This window comes from Chiloscyllium plagiosum, chromosome 14 (genome assembly GCF_004010195.1).
Source record: "Chiloscyllium plagiosum isolate BGI_BamShark_2017 chromosome 14, ASM401019v2, whole genome shotgun sequence".
NCBI classification, from domain to species: domain Eukaryota; kingdom Metazoa; phylum Chordata; class Chondrichthyes; order Orectolobiformes; family Hemiscylliidae; genus Chiloscyllium; species Chiloscyllium plagiosum.
In genome coordinates, this window is record NC_057723.1 from 64590119 (window position 1) to 64610161 (window position 20043).

Consider the following 20043-nt stretch of genomic DNA (forward strand, 5'->3'; position numbering starts at 1 on the left):
GTTCCTTGAAAGTGGAATCACAAATAGATAGTATAGTTAAGAAGGCATTTGGTATGCTTGCCTTTATTGGTAAGTGCATTGATTATAGGAATTGAGAGATCATGTTGTAGCTGTACAGAACATTGGTTAGGTCACTTTTGGAATACTGCATTCAACTCTGGTCTCCCTGCATTAGGAAGGATGTTATGAAATTTGAAAGGATTCAGAAAATATTTACGAGGAGGTTGCTAGGGTTGGAGGATTGAACTATAGGGAGAGATTGAATAGGCTGGAGTTATTTTCTTTGGAGCATCGGAGGCTGAGGGGAGACCTTACAGAAGTTTATAAAATCACTAGGCACATGTATAGGGTAAATTGATAAGATCTTTTCCCTTCAGTGGGGGGGTCAAAAACTAGAGGGCATAGGTCTAAGGTAAGAGCAGCAAGTTTAAAAGGGACCTGCGTTTCACACAGAGGGTGATACATGTTTGGAATGAGCTGCCAGAGAAATTGGTGGAGGCTGTTACGATTACAACATTTAAAAGGCATCAGGATGGGTATATGAAAAGGAAGAGTTTAGAGGGATATGGGTCAAATGCTGGCAAATAGGACTAAATATTTTAGGATATCTGGTCAGCATGGACAAGTTGGACCAAAGGGTCTGTTTCCATGCTATACATCTCTGTGACTCTACAACAGGCATCTTGTCATTCTTGAGAGAGAGAAAACTTCATCTCAACTTCCAGAATTCTGTTGGAAAATACAAGTTGCTTTGAACCTCGAGAAAGGCCTCACCTGATTTCTCACAGATCTCTTAGATTCCTCGCTAAAGTCAACATCATTCAGCCCCTTAAAGATTCTGTCCTGAAAAACTGATATTGCAATTCTACCTGAGAAACTTATGGTACACTTTCTCTTAAAATCTCCTGAACGACCACTTCTGAAAATATCTCAGTGACAACCATGGGCCTTGTGGCAGCCATTCTATGTAACCAATGGATACCAGGGGAAAAGCCATCTTGAACATTTGCAATGAATGTATGGTCTGTCTTCTATGAACATTCCAGACCTGGTCACACGCCATGGAGGGGACAGTTTTCAAGCAGGTCTCAGTGACTCTGGCCTTGAATACATATGGCATTAGCAACGACATGAGTATCACCTGAATCTTGCATAAAGTGGGCACATTAATAATGGTGTAAATGGGCTCAACCAAAATGATGGCCTGTTTCCACCCTGTAGGGATTATATTCTATTCTATTCAAAATGGTGGGGAGGGGCCGAGACACTAAAATTCATTAGAGCCAAGGGACAGCAACAGAAAAGTGAACATTAAAAAATGGGGGAAATCAGTGTCACAGGCACAGCCTGAAATTCACCCAACTAAAATCTGGAGGTCAGTAATTGCCAAAGGATACAGAGTGCAAATGATGGCCTTAACCAAACATAAGCACGAGAGACAATACATTACAGCTGTCATACTCTTACACTGAAATGTAATTATGCAAAGGCGTGTGCTGTGGTATGAGTGGGAAACTTTTCTTTTGGTGGGAATTGTGGGGACAGAAAAGGCCTTTCATGGTGATTTAGCAGAAATCCACTCCCAGCTTATCCAATCTTTCCTCATATCTCTAACGCTCCCTGCCAGGCAGCACCCTGCTAAATCTCCTCTGCAACCTCTGTTGTTTAATTACATCCTTCCTAATGCGAGTCAACTAGAACTGCCCACATTGCTCCAGTTGTGGCATAATTAGAATTTTATACAGTTCCTTCTGTTATATGCCTCAGCTAATAAAGACAAGTATCCCATATTCTTAACCAGCCTATCTACCTACCCCGCTACCTTTAAGAATCTATGGACATAAATATTTCCCAGTGATATACTGGCCCAATGTGCACAGTCGAGTTGATACACTCGTGGAGGTTTGCGTGGTCTTCTCCTGTTCTCTGTACCCTATGTTGAGGAGGGCAATGCTTGTCACTGGCCACTCGGGTGTCAGAGAAAAGTTTCGAAGCAAAATGGTTGAATTATCTGCCAGTGGAGAGAGCCCGGTTCCCGGGGACGGGACAAACAGCAGCAGGGAGACTGAATGAGAAGCAGCTGTTCGGGAAACTCTGTCATAATCGCTCCTAGTAACTGGTTCAAAAACATTGATCAAATTTGTCCAACACAACCTTTCCTTAATAAATCCATGCTGACTAGTCCTGATTAATCCATGTATCTGCAATCACATGGTAAAGACAATCAGCTTGCCAATCGGATTACAAAATTGGATTGACGGTAGAAGACAGAGGATGATGAGGGAGGATGGTTTTCAGACTAGAGGCCTATGACCAACAGTGTTCCACAGGGATCAGTACTGCATCCACTTCAATTTGTCATTTATAGAAATGACTTGGATGAGAATACAAGAAACATGATTTGTAAGATTGCAAATGGCACCAGAATTGGTGGTATAATGGACAGTGAAGGTTACCTAAGATTATAAAGAGATCTTGATCACTTGGGTCAATGGGCCGAAAAGTGGAAGATGGAATTGCATTTGAATAAATGCGGGGTGTTGCATTTTGGTAAAACAAACAACATTATATAACTAATGGTGGGACTCTGGGTAGTGTTATAGAACAGACAGACCTAGGGGTTCAGGTATTTAGTTCTTTGAAATTTGCATCACAGGTAGACAGGGTGGTTAAGAATGTGCTTAGCACCCTTGCCTTCATTGCTCAGACCTTTGAGCATAAAAGTTGGGACGTTATGTTGAGGTCATAAAGGACATTGGTGAGGCCTCTTCTGGAGTACTGTGTGCAGTTCTGGTCACCCTTTTATCGGAAGGATATTATTAAACTGGAAGGGTTCAGTAAAGATTTACCAGCATGTTGCCAGGAATGGAAGATTTGAGACATAAAATTTTGAGACAAAATCGAAGTAGGGGATGAGGAGCATAGTCATTTTCCTTAGGTGGGGGAGTTCAAAACTAGGGGGCATATTTTTAAGGTGAGAGGAGAAAGATTTAAAAAGGCTGAGGAGCAACCTTCTTACACAAAGTGTGGTTAATGTTGTAATGAACTTTCAGAGGAAGTGGTGAATTCAGGTACAGTTACAATGTTTAAAAATCATTTTGATGAGTGGTTGAATAGGAAATGTTTGGAGCGATATGGGCTAAACGCAAACAAGAGGGACTAGTTTACTTTGGGAACATGGTTGGCATGGACTAGTTGGATTGAAGGGTCTATTTCCATGTCATATGACTCTATGCACATACATTCTGTCCCTTAATTCTTTTTAATAATTGCCCCATCACTTAGGTTAAAATGACTAGCCTGTAATTTCCTGGTCTGTCCTTGCCTCTATTTTTGACAAAGAGACATTAGCAGTCCTTCAGTCATCAAGAACCTTGCATGTGGCCAGAGTTTTTGAAAATTACTGCCAGGGCTTTGATGTCTCCCTGCTTGCCTCCCTTAATAGCATAGGATACATCACATTTCTTATAATATTTCACAGTCCTCTGATGTACAAACCTGTATCACCCTTTTCCATTGTGAAGACCAATGCAAAGTATTCATTGAAACTGTACCTACATTGTCTGAGTCCACACATATATTACTCCTGTAGTCTTTCCAGAGGTATTGCTTTTTGTTCTTCATATATTTTTTTTAAAAACCCCTTGGGTTTTTTTTATTTCTACCAGCTATTGCTTTCTTATGCACTCTCTTAGCTTTCTCAATTTCCTTTTTAAGGTCTCCCACCCCCACCAAATAGACTTTCCTTATTCCTCTCTGGGGACGTTGTGGTATTGAGCACTTGGCAACTGCCTTAAGCTTTTCTTTTTTTCAATTGAACCTAACCTTAACTGGGTTCGCTGGTTTTAGACCAACCCTCTATCTTTATGGCAACATATTTGTTTTGTATCTTTTCGCCATTTCCCTATTTAATGTCCCCCACTGCTCCCAGTCCACTTGGGTCAAATCATATCTTATCTTAATAAAGTTAGCTACTCCCCAGTTTCAAACTTTCATTTCCAGTCTATTCAGATCCTTTTTGCTAAATATTGTAAATCTGAATTATGATCAATATCTCCAACATGTTGCTCTTCTACCTGCCCAGATTCGTTTCAGAATACAAGGTCCAACACTATCCCCCTCCCTTATTGAGCTTTTTATGTATTGGTTAAAAGGTTCTTCTGGATGCAACTTAAGAATTTTGCTCTCTCTCCCTACCTTGTTCACTGGAGCTCTCTCAGTTAATATTTGGGTAGGTAAAATCTTCGACTATTACTGCCTTATTATTCTTATCCTCTGCTAACCTTTCAATGTGTGCGTAGACTGTTGAGTTATATTAATACTGCTTAAGCATCTTCTAAGATAGTGTTTGATCTGCAAGAAACAATTTGTACAGCTTTTCTCAGCAGACCTCTGTGCTCTAAGGGATAGTGAACTGAATTACTGCTGTACATCTCCCAACCTTGAATGTCAGTGCACTCTCTTAAACAAATACATAGGATGAACCTTTCCTCTGCAGAGTCTGGAATTACTGATTCTGTATTCACACTTACAAGTTAAATGTAAATAGGATGGTATATAGGCCCCATAGCATGTTCTGTAGATACTACATTCATTTCTGTCCATTTAATGCCATGGCTGCAGTCCTAAACATCGTGGATCAAAGATCCTTGACGGAAGTTATAAGGACTCAGAGTCGGAAGCTTATGAGTGATGAGCAATCCTTGGCAACTGCAATTTCCTTTATCCTTGGGATACCTGATAAGGCTGCTCATCTCTCACGTGGGATTTAACCAGTTCCAACAGCAAATATTGCACTGTTGTAGTGTCAGTTACAGTGTAAATAAATATAATGATTGCAAAAACTAATTACGTTACATCTGTACCATCCACAGGCCCTCAATACCTTTTCCGAGTCAGAAAGTCATACAGCATATATGCAGGCCTTTTGGCCCACCATGTCAATGCAAACCAACAAACACCAAACTGCACTAATCCTATTCACTTGCACTTTGTCCATAGGCTACTATGCCCCACCATTTTAAATGCTCATCCAGATACTATTTAAATGCTGCAAGATACCTGCCTCCAACACTCTGTCAGGCATCACATTACACATTTCTACCACCAACTGGATGAAAACATTGTTTTCTCAGACTTCCTCTAAACCACTTGATTCTCATTTCAAACTAATACCCTCTGGTCTTTGACACATCATGGAGAAGACAGTTTCACAATCTACTCTGACTATGCCTTCGTAATTTTGTAAACCTCAATCAGGTCCAAACCAAACCCCACACCACACAGCCTTTTCTGCTCCAAGGAAAATAAACCCAGTCTATTCAGGATCTTCCCAGAACTGAGACTTTTCAAGCATGCAATATACTGCTGAATCTCCTCTGCATTCTCTCCAGTGCAATCATGTCTTGTGGATAGTGTGGCAATCAAAGGCGCACACGATATGGTCTAACCAATGTTTCATTAAGTTGTTACAAGACTTCCTTGTACCAATATTCTACACTCCGGCTAAAGCTAAGGAAGCATCCATATGCTATAGACCATAAGATACAGGAGCAAAATTAAGCCAGTCAAACCATCAAGTCTGCTCCGTCATTCGATCATAGCCTTCCCCTACCTTCTCCCCCTAACCCTTGATCTTCATACTAATCAAGAACCTATCTATCTCTGTCTTAAACACACTCAATTTCTACCCTTTGCTGTGATGACTTCCACAGAGTCACTACCTTCAAGCTGAAGAAATTCCTCTTCACCTTGGCTCTAAAAAGTTGTCCCTTCACCCTGAGGCACGTCCAATTGATCCAGGCCTTTCAATATTCTGTAAGTTTCAATCAGATCCCCTTTCATCCTTCTAAACTCTACTAAATACAGACCAGGAGTCCTTAACCAATCCCATATGACAAGCCCTTCATCCCTGGGATCATTCTTGTAAACATCCTCTAGATCTATCCATTGCCAGCACATCTTTCCCTAAACACAGAGCCCAAAACCTCTCACAATATTCCAAATGCAGTCTGATCAGAGCCTTATACAGCCTCAGCAGTACATCTCTGCACTTTTTCTAGCCATCTTGAGATGAAGACCAACATAACATTGCCTTCCCAAACATCAGCTGAACCTGCAAGTTAGTTGTAACAGAATCCTGAACTCAGACTACCAAGTGCCTTCATGCTTCAGATTTCCAAAGTCTTTCCCCATTTAGAAAACATTCTTTGCTTCTATTCTTCTTAAAAAAAACGTATAACCTCACACTTTGCCACATATTATTCCATCTGTTACTTCTTTGTCTACTCGCCTGGTATGTCCAAGTTCTTCTACAGCCTCCGGCTTCTTCAATACTACCTGTGTCTCCACTTATCTTTGTGTCATCTGCAAACTTAGCAAAAATACCCTCAGCTCCTTCATCCAGATCATTGATGCATAATGTGAATACTTATGCTCTCAACACTGACCCCTGCGGAACTCCACTTGTCACCATCTGCTATCCTGAAAGTGACCGCTTTATCCATTCTCTTTATCTTCTGCCAGTCAGCCAGTCCTCTAATATTGTGAATACTTTTCCCCTAACACCATGGGCTCTGATCTTATTTAGCAGCCTCCTGTATGATACCTTGTCAAAAGCCTTACGGAAATCCAAATCAATCACATTCACTCCTGTCGTTTGTTACCTCCTCAAAGAATTCCAGCAGATTTTTCACACATGACCTCTTCTTGACGAAGCCATGCTGACACTGCCCTATTTTATCATGCACTTCTAAGTCCTCCACAATTTCATCTTTAATAACAGATTCTAAATTCTTACTAATGACTGAGGTCAGGCTAAGTTGCTTATGGTTTATTTTCTTCTGCTTCCCTCCGTTCTTAAACAGGGATGTTATTTTAGCCACTTTCTAGTCTCCCTGACTCCAGCGATTCCTGAAAGATCACCAATATCTCTACAATCTCCACAGCCATCTCCTTCAGAACTCTGGGGGAGTCCAACTGGTCCAGATAATTGATTTGTTTTCAAACCCTTCAACTTCCCCAACACCTTCTCCTTAGTGATGTGCACTGCACTCATCTCTCTCCCCTGTCTCTCTTGAAATTCTGGTATGATGCTGGTGTCTTCCATTGTGAAAACTGATACATTGTATCTATTCAGTTCCCCTGCCATTTCTTTACTCTCCATTATCCATTCTCACCTCTTAGAACTTTTGGAACTCTTGCAATCTTCTTTTATATTGCTAGTTAGCTTACTCTCACACTTCATCTTCGCCTTACTTTGTTTCTTTTTACTTATCCTCTGCTTTTTTTTTCCAAAGGCTTCCTATCCTCTGGTCTCCCACTAATCTTCACCACACTAATCTTTTCTTTCTTTGGCTTCTATATGCTGTCCCTGACATCCTGTGTCAGCCATAGTTGCCTCAACTGCCCTTAATGGTTCTGCTTCCTTGGGATGAATTTCCACTGTGCCTCCCAAATTATCTCCAGAAACTTCTGCTATTGCTGGTCCACCATCTTCCCTGCTAGGCTTTAATTCCAATCAACTCTGGCTAATCCTTCCCTCATATCATTGCAGTTATCTTTATTCAATTGTAATACCATTACATCTGATTCAATCATTTTCCTCTCAGTAGGTTAAATTCTATCATATTACGGTCACTGCCCCCAGGGGTTCCTTCACCTTAAGCTCCCTAATCAAGTCTGTCTCATTACACATCACTAAATCCAGACTGTCTATTCCTTAATGGGCTCCACCACTAGCTCCTTGAAAAGAAATCTCGTAGACATTCTAGGAATTCCTTTTCTCGAATCCAACTCGAGAGGCAGCAGTGGTTAGCACTGCTGCCTCACAGCGCCAGAGATCCAGGTTCAATTCCCGCCTCAGGCGACTGACTGTGTGGAGTTTGCACGTTCTCCCCGTGTCTGCGTGGGTTTCCTCCGGGTGCTCCGGTTTCCTCCCACAGTCCAAAGATGTGCAGGGTCAGGTGAATTGGCCATACTAAATTGCCCGTAGTGTTAGATAAGGGGTAAACGTAGGGGTATGGGTGGGTTTCGCTTCGGCGGGTCGGTGTGGACTTGTTGGGCCGAAGGGCCTGTTTCCACACTTTAATCTAATCTAATCTAATCTAATCAACTGATTTTCCCAGTCCACCTGCACATTGAAGCTCCCCGTAATTTTTGTAATAGTGCCTTTCTTTTAGCCCTTTCTAATCTTCCGATTTATTTTCTTCTCCATATCCCAAATACTGCTAGTTGACTGTACACAACTCCCAATTTTGGTCTTTTTTCCTTTGCGATTCAACTCTATCCACACAGATTCTATGCCTTCTGACATTATATCATTTTTGGTTATCAATTTAATTTCATAACTTACTTTAACAAAGCAACCCTGCCCACTCTGCCCATTTGCCTGTCCTTTGCATGGGATATATATCCTTGGATGTTCAGCTCCCAGCCCTGATATTCTTGCAACCAAGTCTCAGTGATATCTACAATATCTTACCAGCCAATTTCAATCTGCACTACAAGCTCATTTACCTTGTTTCTCTCTTCTTCACCACCCAGTCTACCTATGCTGACATGTTCACGAATCTAAGCTCTTGTACACGAAGGTCCTTCTGTTCCTCAGTTCTGCTTAGGGACCCTCCATTCATTGTGTATACATTTTCCTAATTAGATCTCCCAAAATGCATCACCTTGCACTTATTAGAATTAAATTCCATCTGCAGTTACTTTGCCGAATTTAGCAGCTTTACTGAGGCCATCCTCCTCACTGTCAGCAACGTCCCCAATTTTGTCATCTGCAAACTTACAAATTAAACCTTCGACACTGACATTCAAGTCATTGATGTACATAACAAACATCAGGGGTTCCAGTACCAATCCATGGTATATTGCTCATTACAGGCTTCCAATTATAAAAACAACTCTTTTTGCTCCTATTTGAAAACCAATTTTGGACCCAATTTGCCAAGTTTTGTTGGATCTCGTGGGCTCTTATCTTTTGGACCAACTTTAAATGTGGAACTTTGTCAAAGGCCTTACTGAAGTCCATGCAAACCATATCAACTACTCTACCCTCATCCATGTATTTAGTCACCTTTGAAAAAACTTAATTGAATTAGTCAGACAGGACTCCAACAAATCTGTGCTGACTCTCTCTGATCAATCCCTGCCTTTCCAAGTATTAATTCAACATGTCATAGAGATGTACAGCATGGAAATAGACCCATCAGTCCAACTCATCCATACAGACCAGAATAACCCAACCTAATCTAGTCCCACTTGTCAGCACCTGGTGGTTAGCACTGCTGCCTCACAGCTCCAGAGACCTGGGTTCAATTCCCGACTCAGGCGACTGACTGTGTGGAGTTTGCACATTCTCCCCATGTCTGCGTGGGTTTCCTCCGGTTTCCTCCCACAGTCCAAGGATGTGCAGGTCAGGTGAATTGGCCATGCTAAATTGCCCGTAGTGTTAGGTAAAAGGGGTAAATGTACGGGAATGGATGGGTTACGCTTCGGCGGGTCGGTGTGGACTTGTTGGGCTGAAGGGCCTGTTTCCACACTGTAAGTAATCTAATCTAATAACCTTTCCTATTCATATACCCATGCAGTTGTAAATTTTTGCAGTTGTACCAGCCTCCACCACTTCCTCTGGCAACTCATTCTATATATGCACCACTTACTGCCCCTTAGGTCTCTTTTATATCTTTCCCCTCTCACCCTAAACCTATGCCTTCTAGTTCTGGACTCCCCCACCCCAGGAAAAAGACATTATCTATTTACCCTATCGATGCCCTTCATGATTTTATAACCCTCTATAAGGTCACCCCTCAGCCTCCGACACTCCAGGGAAAACAGCCCTGGCCTATTCAACCTGTCCCTATAGCACAAATCCTCCAACCCTAGCAACATCCATGTAAATCTTTTCTGAACCCTTTCATGTTTCACAAGGATAGGAAGGAGACCAGAATTGCACATAATATTCCAAAAGTGGCCTAATCAACGTTCTGTACAGCCGCAACTTGACCTCCTAACGCCTATACTCAATACTCTGATTAATAACAGAAAGCATACCAAACGCCTTCTTCGTTATCCTATCTACCTACGACTCTACTTTCAAGGCACTATGAACCTGTAAAGACTCCAAAGACTCAACTACAGAATTTTGTCCAATACTTTCACTCAGTTCAGACTACTTGGTCTGTAATGCCTGGCCTATCTCTGCTGCCTTTTTTGAGCAAATAAACAACATTAGCTATCCTCTAATCTTCTGGCACCTGACGTGTGGTCAACGAAGTATTACAAATATCCGCCGAAGCACCAGCAACTTCCCTGCCTCCTAGAGAAGTCTGAGATACACCTGATCTGACCCTGGGGATTATGCAATTGTATGCCCACTAAAACATGTAACACCTCATTAATCTTCATGCATTCTGAAACCTCACCATTCTAACTGAAATCCCTGGCTACAATATTTTCCTCCTCTGTGAATACAGATGAGAAGTATTCATTTCTATCCACTGACTCCTTTGGTCTCTAATAGGTCCCACTCTTTCCCTGGTAATCCTCTTATTTTAAAATGCTTATAAAATGCTTTGGGTTTTCTTGATCCTATCTGCCAAAGATATTTCATGACTCTCCTTTGCCCTCATTTCCTTTTTAGGCAACCTCCTACACTCTACACTTTTGAAGGTCCGCCCCAGTTTTTAATGTGCCGTACTTGACTATGTTTCTTTCTTTTTCCTTCATAAAACTCTTTACCTCTGAATATTCCTTGACATTCTGAGTTCCCTGAACTTGCTGTCCCTGCCCTTCATTGTTAGAGGAACATGTTGGCCCACTTACCAAATGGAGACTTATCTGCTGGGAGCCACTGCCAATCTACGTTTACCAGATCCTATCTAATGATATTGAAATTGGCCTTTCTCCAAATTAGACAGGTACCTTCTGCATGATCCATATCCCTTTCATAATGATTTTTGAAACTTACAGTTATGGTCACTATCCCCAAAATGTTCACCCACTGAAAATTCAACCATTCAACCAGCTTCATTCCCTAGGATTCAGTCTCTCACAGCCCCATGTTAATAGGACTATTTACATACTGGCATAAAAAGCTCTCCTGGATGCACTTTAAAAATTCCGTCTCATCTAATCCTTTCATACGTAGACAATCCCCGTTAGTATTTGTAAAGTTGAAATCTCCTGCAACTCTCACCCTGTTTCTCTCATACATTTCGGTGATTTGCCTACATATCAGTTCCTGTATATTATCCCAGCAAGGTAATTGCCTCTTTTTTATGTCTAAGCTCCACCTGGATGGCCTCATTTGAAGATCCTTCTAGGGCATCCCTCTCATTACTGCAGTGATGGGTTATTTTGTCAATAATGCAATGCAAACCTCTCTTACTTCCCCTTTTATACCCTGGAATGTTGGGTTGCCAGTCCAGTCCTTCCACAACCCTGTCTCAATGATTGCAAGAATATCATATACCCATGAGCTGATCAATGTTCAAAGTTCAACTGCCTTAGCATGTATTAAAATAGATATAATTTAGCTTTCTCGACCTCTCATGTGCCTTATCCTGACCATGTCTTCTCTGTCTACCGGACTGTCCTAACATTCCTCCAATATCTGATTGGACCTTGATTCCAATTTTACATCTATTCTGTGCCCCATCCCATTGCTAAATCAGTTTAAAAATCCACCAACAGCACAATCAAACCTCCCAGCAAGGATTTTGGAGCTCGTTTGAGTACAACTTGCACAGGTCCCACCTACCCCAAATGCTGTCCCAATGCTCCAAGAATGTAAAGGAGAAAGTGAGGTCTGCAGATACTGGAGATCAGAGCTGAAAATGTGTTGCTGGAAAAGCGCAGCAGGTCAGGCAGCATCCAGGGAACAGGAGAATCGACGTTTCGGGCATAAGCCCTTCTTCAGGTTTTCCTCCCGCCATGGTGCCATAAACTTAGCTGTTGCTGCTTTCCACTAAAACCAACACCCACCCCTCCCCTAAACAGTATCCAAAATAGTACATCTATCTGAGAGGGGAATAGCAACAAGAAGAGTTTCTATTCCCCTCTAAAACAGATGTAGAAGACTCCTGCACTATCTGCTCATGCTTACTAGTCTTCCTGGTTGGCACTCAACACCTTCTCTCCCTTCTACTACATCCAAGTGCATGCTTGATATCTACAACTGGGTGGAAAGAACCAACTTTGTAGTTTGTCCTGTTGATCACGTCCTGGTGCCCTTGGGCCTAGGGGTCTCATCATTCCTGTACATATTCCTCTTGTACAGCTTCAAGCTTTGGGATCACAGGTCCATGAGATGTGGAGAGGCTGTGCATTGCTGCAGAGTCTGGAAGAAACCAACTAGGCTACCCCTGTATTGCTTATCCTTCCTAGACACATCTTCTGGCATCATGTATCAGAGAGGAAAGGGTACCAGGAATGAAGTTGAGATGACTTATCCCACAGCATTTTTTCCCATTCAGTAGATGCGGTTTCACTGGCTGGGTCGGAATATGTTAACCATCCTTGTCATCGAGAAGGTAGAAGTGAACTACCTTCCTGAACTGCTGTAATCCATTTAGTGCAGGCATACTCAATTGTTAGAGGGGATTGGTCCAGGATTTTAACACGGTGACAGCACTGGAACTTCAATATATTTCCAAGTCTGGATGGCATCTTGGAAAAAAAACTTGCAAATGGTGATATTTGTGCACATCTGCTGCCTTGTCATCGACCGACCAGGCCGTACCCTCTACTTGTCTCTACCTGTCCCCATTTCACCACACTGCCTCCACCACCCTCTTTATCTACAGCTTCCCTTAGATCCACCCCCATTCCTGAAGAAGCGTTACACCAAAAAATCAACCTCTCCGCCTTCTGATGCTGACTGGCTTGCTGTCTTCTTCCAGCCTCCTGTTTGTCTTGCCCTTGTCATTGTAGCTGCTAATGGGACATGGGGTTTAAGGAGCCTGAGTAAATTTCTGCATTGTATTTTGTAAATGGTATATGCTGCTACAGTGTGTCAGTGGTTGTGGGAATGAATGTTGTGCCAATCAAGCGCACTGCTCTTCCACAGATGGCATCAAGATTCTTCAATGTTATTAGAGCTGCACTCATCCAGCCAAGTGGGCGCTATTCCATCACACCCCTGACTCATGCTTTGTAGACAAATCTTAGGCTTTGAAGTCAGGAGAGAGTTACTTCTAGCAGAATTTGCTGTCTTTAATTACCATCTGTACTGTGGCTATTCTAAGATTCTATAACACTGCTGTTCTACTGCAAAATGGTTCATGGGAACTTTTGTATTCACCAGTGAGGATTTAATGGCTTATTTTGACATTATATCTCCAACAATGCAGTACAGACTCATTAGCATGGGAGGTCAGTTGAGATAATGTGCTCAATCTATATGCAGATATGACCACATCTTGTTCTTTATTTAACCTATTTTATTGGTATTGACATGTGCCATGACTGCTGGTTGTTTAACCTCCTCCTTCAGAATGCCCTGCAGCTGCTTTGAAACATTCCCAACCCTGGCACCAGAGGGGCAATATACCATTAAAGAATCTTGTTTGCTACTGCAGAACTGCCTGTCAGTTCCCCTTACAATCGATTCCCCTACCACTAAAGCTCTCCCAGTCTTTTTCCTCCAACCTTTAGGGCAGCATGGTGGCACGGTGGTTAGCACTGCTGCCTCACAGCACCAGAGACCTGGGTTCAATTCCCACCTCAGGTGACTGACTGTGTGGAGTTTGCACGTTCTCCCCGTGTCTGCGTGGGTTTCCTCCGGGTGCTCCGGTTTCCTCCCACAGTCTAAAGATGTGCAGGTCAGGTGAATTTGCCATGCTAAATTGTCTGTAGTGTTAGGTAAGGGGTAAATGTAGGGGTATGGGTGGTTTGCGCTTCGGCGGGTCGGTGTGGACTTGTTGGGCCGAAGGGCCTGTTTCCACAGCGTAAAGTTATCTAATCAAACCATGGTGCTACAAACTTGACTGTTGCTGCTTTCCACTGAGAACAACACCCACCTCTTCCCTGGCAACAGGAAGAGTTTCTATTCCCCTCTAAAATAGATGTAGAAGACGCCTGCACTATCTGCCCATGGTTACTAGTAACCTCCAGGATGTTGATAGTGGAGGTGTCAGTGATTGAATGGCAAGGGTCAGTGGTTAGATTCTCACTTGCTAGAGTTGGTCATTGTCTGGCACTCGTTAGTATGAATGTTACTTGCCATTTTCAGCCCAAGTCGTGGATATTGTCTTGGTCTTGCTGTAATTGGATGTGGACTGTTTTAGTAGGACGAATTGTAGAACACTGTATAAATCAGTAAATGTCCTCAATTCGGACCTCACCATGGAGGGAAGATCAATGAAGAGCTAACGTTTGGAGCTAGAACACAACCTAAACAAACTCCTTCAGAATGCAAATAGAAATTGTTAGAAAGCTCCGCATGTCTGGCTCTGATTTCTCTCCATAGATGCTGCTAGACCTGCTGAGCTTTTCCAGCAATTTCTGTTTTTATTTCTGATTTACAGCATCCGCAGTTCTTTCAGTTTTTTCTTCAGATACGTCCTGAAGCTGAGATGACTCATCTCCAAGAATCCACCACCAATCTTCCTTTGTGAAGATATGAGTCCAACCAGACAGTTTACCCCAATTCGCAATTACTCTAGTTTTGTTCTGGCTCCTTGTTGCCACACAGTTAAAAGCAGCCCTGATGTCAAAAGTAGTTACTCTCAGCTCACCTTGAGAGGTTAGCTCTTTTGTCCATGTTTGAATCAAGACTGTAACAAAGTCAGGAACTGAGTGACCCTGGTTGAACCTAAACTGAGCGTCAGTGACCAGGTTGTTGCGAACAAGTATAGATGACCCCTTCTATCATTCGAAGATCAAGAATTGACTCATTTAGTCGTATCAGATGGGTTGGATTTGTCCTACTTTGATGGAGAATACATGGAGAAGACTGCAAATGCAAACAAGGATTTCAAGTTAGAAGACAATAGACCTTATTGGACAAATGGTCCAGAGAGTGTGAAGTGAGGTAACACAATGGCAGTTTTTAAATTGGCATTATGGTTTAAACAATGTGAACCATGAAACATTTGATCTGTTATATAAACACAACTGGTTCACTTATGCCCTTTACAGAAGGCAATTGACGTCCTTACACTGTCTCACTAAAATGATGCAGCCCTTTTCATGATGACTTTTCAGTGTCCTTACAGTTCAACTGAGGAATTAGAAAGCCACAAAAGACGAAGTTCCATTTTTACTTCTTTATCATGGCATCTTGGGAACTCAAGGATTCAACATTCCACTATTAAGAGGACTCACTGCGGTATTGATTGCATGCCTTTCCTCTTACAGAATGAGACGGGACACCACAGCAGGGGAGGGCTGGCTGACTCCCAGAGATCAGAATCCTCTGGAGCCATACATGTGGATTTCACTTGCAGCCTCAGGCAAAGGTTTTTGTTCTCCCCACGCAAGACTGATATGGCCATAACCATATTAACTGCCTCCTGTTCTCATGATCATGCTTCCCATACCTATTAACATTGGCAAGTGAATCCAACAATGAGAACAAAGTCCTTCTGTCTAAATCTCTATCCATCAACATATGATTATGAAGAATACGATAACCAGTCCCTGTAAACCATTCGCTAGTTATCACAGGAAATCGGCAATCACTGGGCACTGTAGAATTGTAATTACCTGTCTTAAACAATGTAATGGCAATCAATCATGTGACTTGTAGACCTCTATATTATTCCTATAAAATATACTGCCTTCGTGTGTAGTGCAAAGATTCGTTGAGAAGTGCCACCAAAAGTAGGCTACATAACTCCTTTGGTGTCACTGAGAATCTCTCACCGGCTCTCCGATAATAAAGCATCTACCGTTGTATCGAAACTTGTGTTGTCTGGATTTGTGGAAAAGATACTTCAACACAACCATTCAGCAAGTTATATCATCATCTTCTCAGGGAATTGCAGGTGCGCAGACCCAGCAATGCCTGTCAGTTCCACTTACAATCAATTCCCCCACCACTAAAGCTCACATCCCAGAAATAAAACCAGTGACCAAATTAACAACTTACTAACAGCCGTCAAAATCTACAGCACAGTTAAAGGCCAATCAAAAAAAATCCAAAGTATTCTAACCCATTTTCAAACCTCTGACCCATAGCCTTTTACGTCTTGTCCTCACCAGAAAATATTTCTTAAATGTTATGAGGGTTTCTGCCTCAACCAGTCTTAGAGACACTGAGCTCCAGATTACCAGTACCCTCTGGTGAAAATATTTTCCTCACATCTCCTCTCAATCTTCTGCCCCTTACATTAAATTTATGTCCGCTGGTATTTAATCCTTCCATTAAGAGGAAAACCTTCTTCCTGTCTTTCCTATCTATGCCCCTCAGAACTTTATATATTTAAATCATTTCCCCACGCAATCTCCCCTGCTCTATGGTAAATAACAGTAGTCTGTCTATTCTCTATTCATAAACTCTCCAGCCCAGGCAACATCCTCTGACCCTCTTCAATGCTATCAAAATCCTCCTTTAATAAGGATTTCAGAACTGCACACAACAGGCTTAACCAAAATTTGATACAGTTCCAACATAACTTCCCTGCTCTTAAACTCTATGCCTCAAACTAATAAAGGCAAATATCCCATGGGCTGTTTGAATACTTTGTGCACTTGTTCTGAGTGAGTCATATAGCAGCTGTACAGGACATTGGTGAGGCCACTTTTGAAATGCTGTGTTCAATTCTGGTCTCCCTGCTATACTAAAAATGTTGTGAAACTTGAAAGGGTGCAGAAAAGATTTACAAAGATGTTGCCAAAGTCGGACGATTTGAGCTCTAGAGAGACACTGAACAGGCTGGAGCTATTTTCTGTGGAGCGTCAGAGACTGAGGGGTGACCTTATAGAGATTTATAAAATCATGATGAGCATGGATAGGGTGAATAGCCAAGGTCTTTTTCCCCAGTGTAGGGAAATCCAAAACTAGAAGACATGCATTTAAGGTGAAAGGGGAAAGATTTAAAAGGGACCTAGGGACAATGTTTTCACAGAGGGTGGTGTGTGTATGGAATGAGGTGCCAAAGGAATGGAGGCAGCTGGCACAATTACAACATTTAAAAGGCACCAAGAGGAGTACATGAATAGGAAGGATTTAGAAGGAGATGGACCAAATGTTGCCAAATTGGTCTAGATCAGTTTAGGATATCTGATCAGCATAGATAAGTTGGACCAAAGGGTCTGTTTTCATGTTGTTCATCTCTATGACCACTGAATATGCATATTAAGGTCTCACCAATCCTCAGTGCTTCCTACTGTCCTCTCATTCATCATATATTGTCTTGCCTTGTTTGTCCAGCCCAAGTACATCATTCCACAATAGTCCTAATATGTAATAAATACAGCTTTTCATGACAAGGTGTAAAACACTCCTTGAGCTATCCTACAATTTTCCTTTACAAAACATTTGTCATGGCAAGTTATCTTTCGCTGTACTTTCAGTTTTACTGCATGGTAGACCATTTGCATGGACAACCTGCCAGTAAACTTCCATGTTACTCACAATCACATCTGAATTGTAATCAGATCTAAACTTGTGCTCAACAAATTGTTTGCAAAATTATGGAAATGTTTCTCTCCATATTCTTGCCTACTACACATTTCCAAACTCACTGTCAGGAGATACAGATATGAGCCTTGGTACTTTCCTCACATGAAAGCCAGTTACACATTGGTATTGGAGAGTTGCTACCTTGTGCTTCATAAAACAACTCTATCTATCCCACAGATGCCCTGCTTTCCTGACTTAGAGGGAACTGCTAGTACAGGTGTAAACCCAAGTTTATATCTCTATAGTATGCTTTAAATGCAACATAAACAATGTTTTCACTGTCACAAAAGCAGAAATTGCTGGAAAAACTCAGGTCTGGTAGCATCTACGGAGAGCAAACAGCGCTAACATCCTTCACAAGCTGCCAGACCTGATGCATTTTTCCAGCAATTTATCTGTTTCTGATTTCTAGATCCACAGTTCTTTCATTTTTTCTTTTAAACAATCAGACATTTAGTCCCAGTTAGTCACGAAAATCAGACAGGATAGCTAACAAGAATTATTCTTTAATTAGGGAATGAGGGCATTGGATAGATCAGAAATAGTGTGCAAAAAGAAAAAAAACTGTTATGAATGAGCTTGGGGATACTGCAGGGGAAGTGTCTAGTTAAGTGTGACCTGAAAAACTGCAGTTTCCATTTGAGTGAATACGCAGTTCATTGATCTCAGAAGGGATATGTGTAAGGGTCCTGAAAAGATTCACCTCCCCAGGTTTGAGCACACCAATATTACCCATTCCAAACGAACAGGACCGGACTATGTGGGCAGACAGCGGGAATTTGCGTTCTATCCCCACTTCACACTCGTGGGGCTAGTGTTTCTGTCACTAAAACCCCAAAACCTCAGGCTGCTCCCCAACATCCCTAGCCTCCTGACATTCCTCGCTCCACTCACGATCCCGCCCGCCCAAGCTACAGCTACCTATGGTTTGTTAAAGAAGAGCGAGTGAGACCGCGCTCTCTCTCACTCACAGAGCACCCAGATTCCGCAGAGGGTGACGAAGCCGTCGTTAAGCGACTCCTTATCGATAGTAATATTCATGGCGCCCTGTTGCCACTGCCTCGCTCACGTGACCACCAACGGACGGTTTTTAGGGAGGTGCCACGTGATCGCCCGCGCGCCTCCGACACCACATGATGTTGCCGCGGAGGTGGTTAGGCCTGGTTCTTGTTTACAATAAGAAGGTCAGCATTTAATATTTGATAGTTTCCTCACTGTTATTATCTTTACAAATTAATGCACCAAGTTTATTAACCATTTCCTCACTTATTAAGGGCATGAAGTTATTTTGAAATTTAGTCATGATTCTAATATAAGAAGCAACAGCTAACTTGCACACAGAAATGTCCCACAAACTGAAACGTACACTGAAAAACATTGACACTCAAGTTCCAAAGAGAAGCAAAAACTGAAAGTGTTTTTCTCGATGAGGTTGGTTTTGCTATGCTGCTCAGATGGGTTTCAGTTTTGATCTGTTTTGAATTTGCTCATCCTTTCAAAGATAAAACCAGAACAATGCTGCAGAAATTCAGCAAGTCTGACATCTGTGGAGAGAAAACAGAATTAACCTTTTGTGTCCAGTCACCGTTCTTCAGACCCTGCTTTTCAGTGTGTACAGGATAAAACAGTACCTGTGTCCAGCTCCAGGCCCAGAGGAACTGGAAGCTGCGTTTTGTGGAAGAGTCATCTGATTTTTAGGGGGTGAGGGAAAGTCGGGAGTTCTGTCAATATGGAGGCTGTGGCATGTGGGTGGTGAAAAGAGGGGTGAGAGAAATGCAAATACTGTAAAGAAGAGACAACCGTTTTAAACTTGTCTTCAAATGAATACTTAGCTAACTGGGAACCAGGAAAATCTGAAGTCAGTGAAGTATCAAGTGAATGTGGAATCCCTGACATAAGATTGCATATGTTCTTTGAGTCATGGAGGTCGACAATACAGAAAAAGGTCCTTTGGCTCATCGAGTCTGCATCAGTTGAAAACTTGCTAGTTTTGGCAACATCCTGGTAAGTCACCTCTGCACCCTCTCTGGTATAATCACATCTCCCCTGTGTGATTGCACAGAGCTCAACATTAACTCTGGGGTAAAATGCAGTGGTTGCTAGTGTAATGACAACTGTGTCAATTGTCAGATTTAAATATGAGATCTAGGGTTAGGTGTTCCATCTTTGTAATTATGCAGTGAAAACAAATTAGTTGTGGCCAATTTGGAAGGTGTGTTTTGTCTGAAGAAGTACGTTTGTTATCTTGAAAAACATTGCACTATTTTATACCTGTTAAAGCAAACCTCCTAAACTTAATATAAATAATTTTCTAACACTATTTTGAAGAGGATCAGGGAATTCTCCCTTTTGTCTTATGTTCATTGTATATTACTTGGGTGTTCCGATTGTTTACAGTTCATTTTGTGCCA

The 20043-nt window shown here is 42.0% G+C and overlaps 1 protein-coding gene across 1 annotated transcript in view; it reads right to left on the reverse strand.

Moving 5' to 3' along the window:
* Window positions 1-18810, reverse strand: part of LOC122556853 (putative ammonium transporter 1) — a 96704-nt gene extending 77894 nt beyond the window's left edge. Inside the window, exon 1 of the mRNA XM_043704108.1 lies at window positions 18604-18810. Coding sequence (XP_043560043.1) covers window positions 18604-18673 — 70 coding nt within the window. The 5' untranslated portion in view covers window positions 18674-18810. The remainder of the gene's footprint in view (window positions 1-18603) is intronic.
* Between the last annotated feature and the right edge of the window lie 1233 nt (window positions 18811-20043).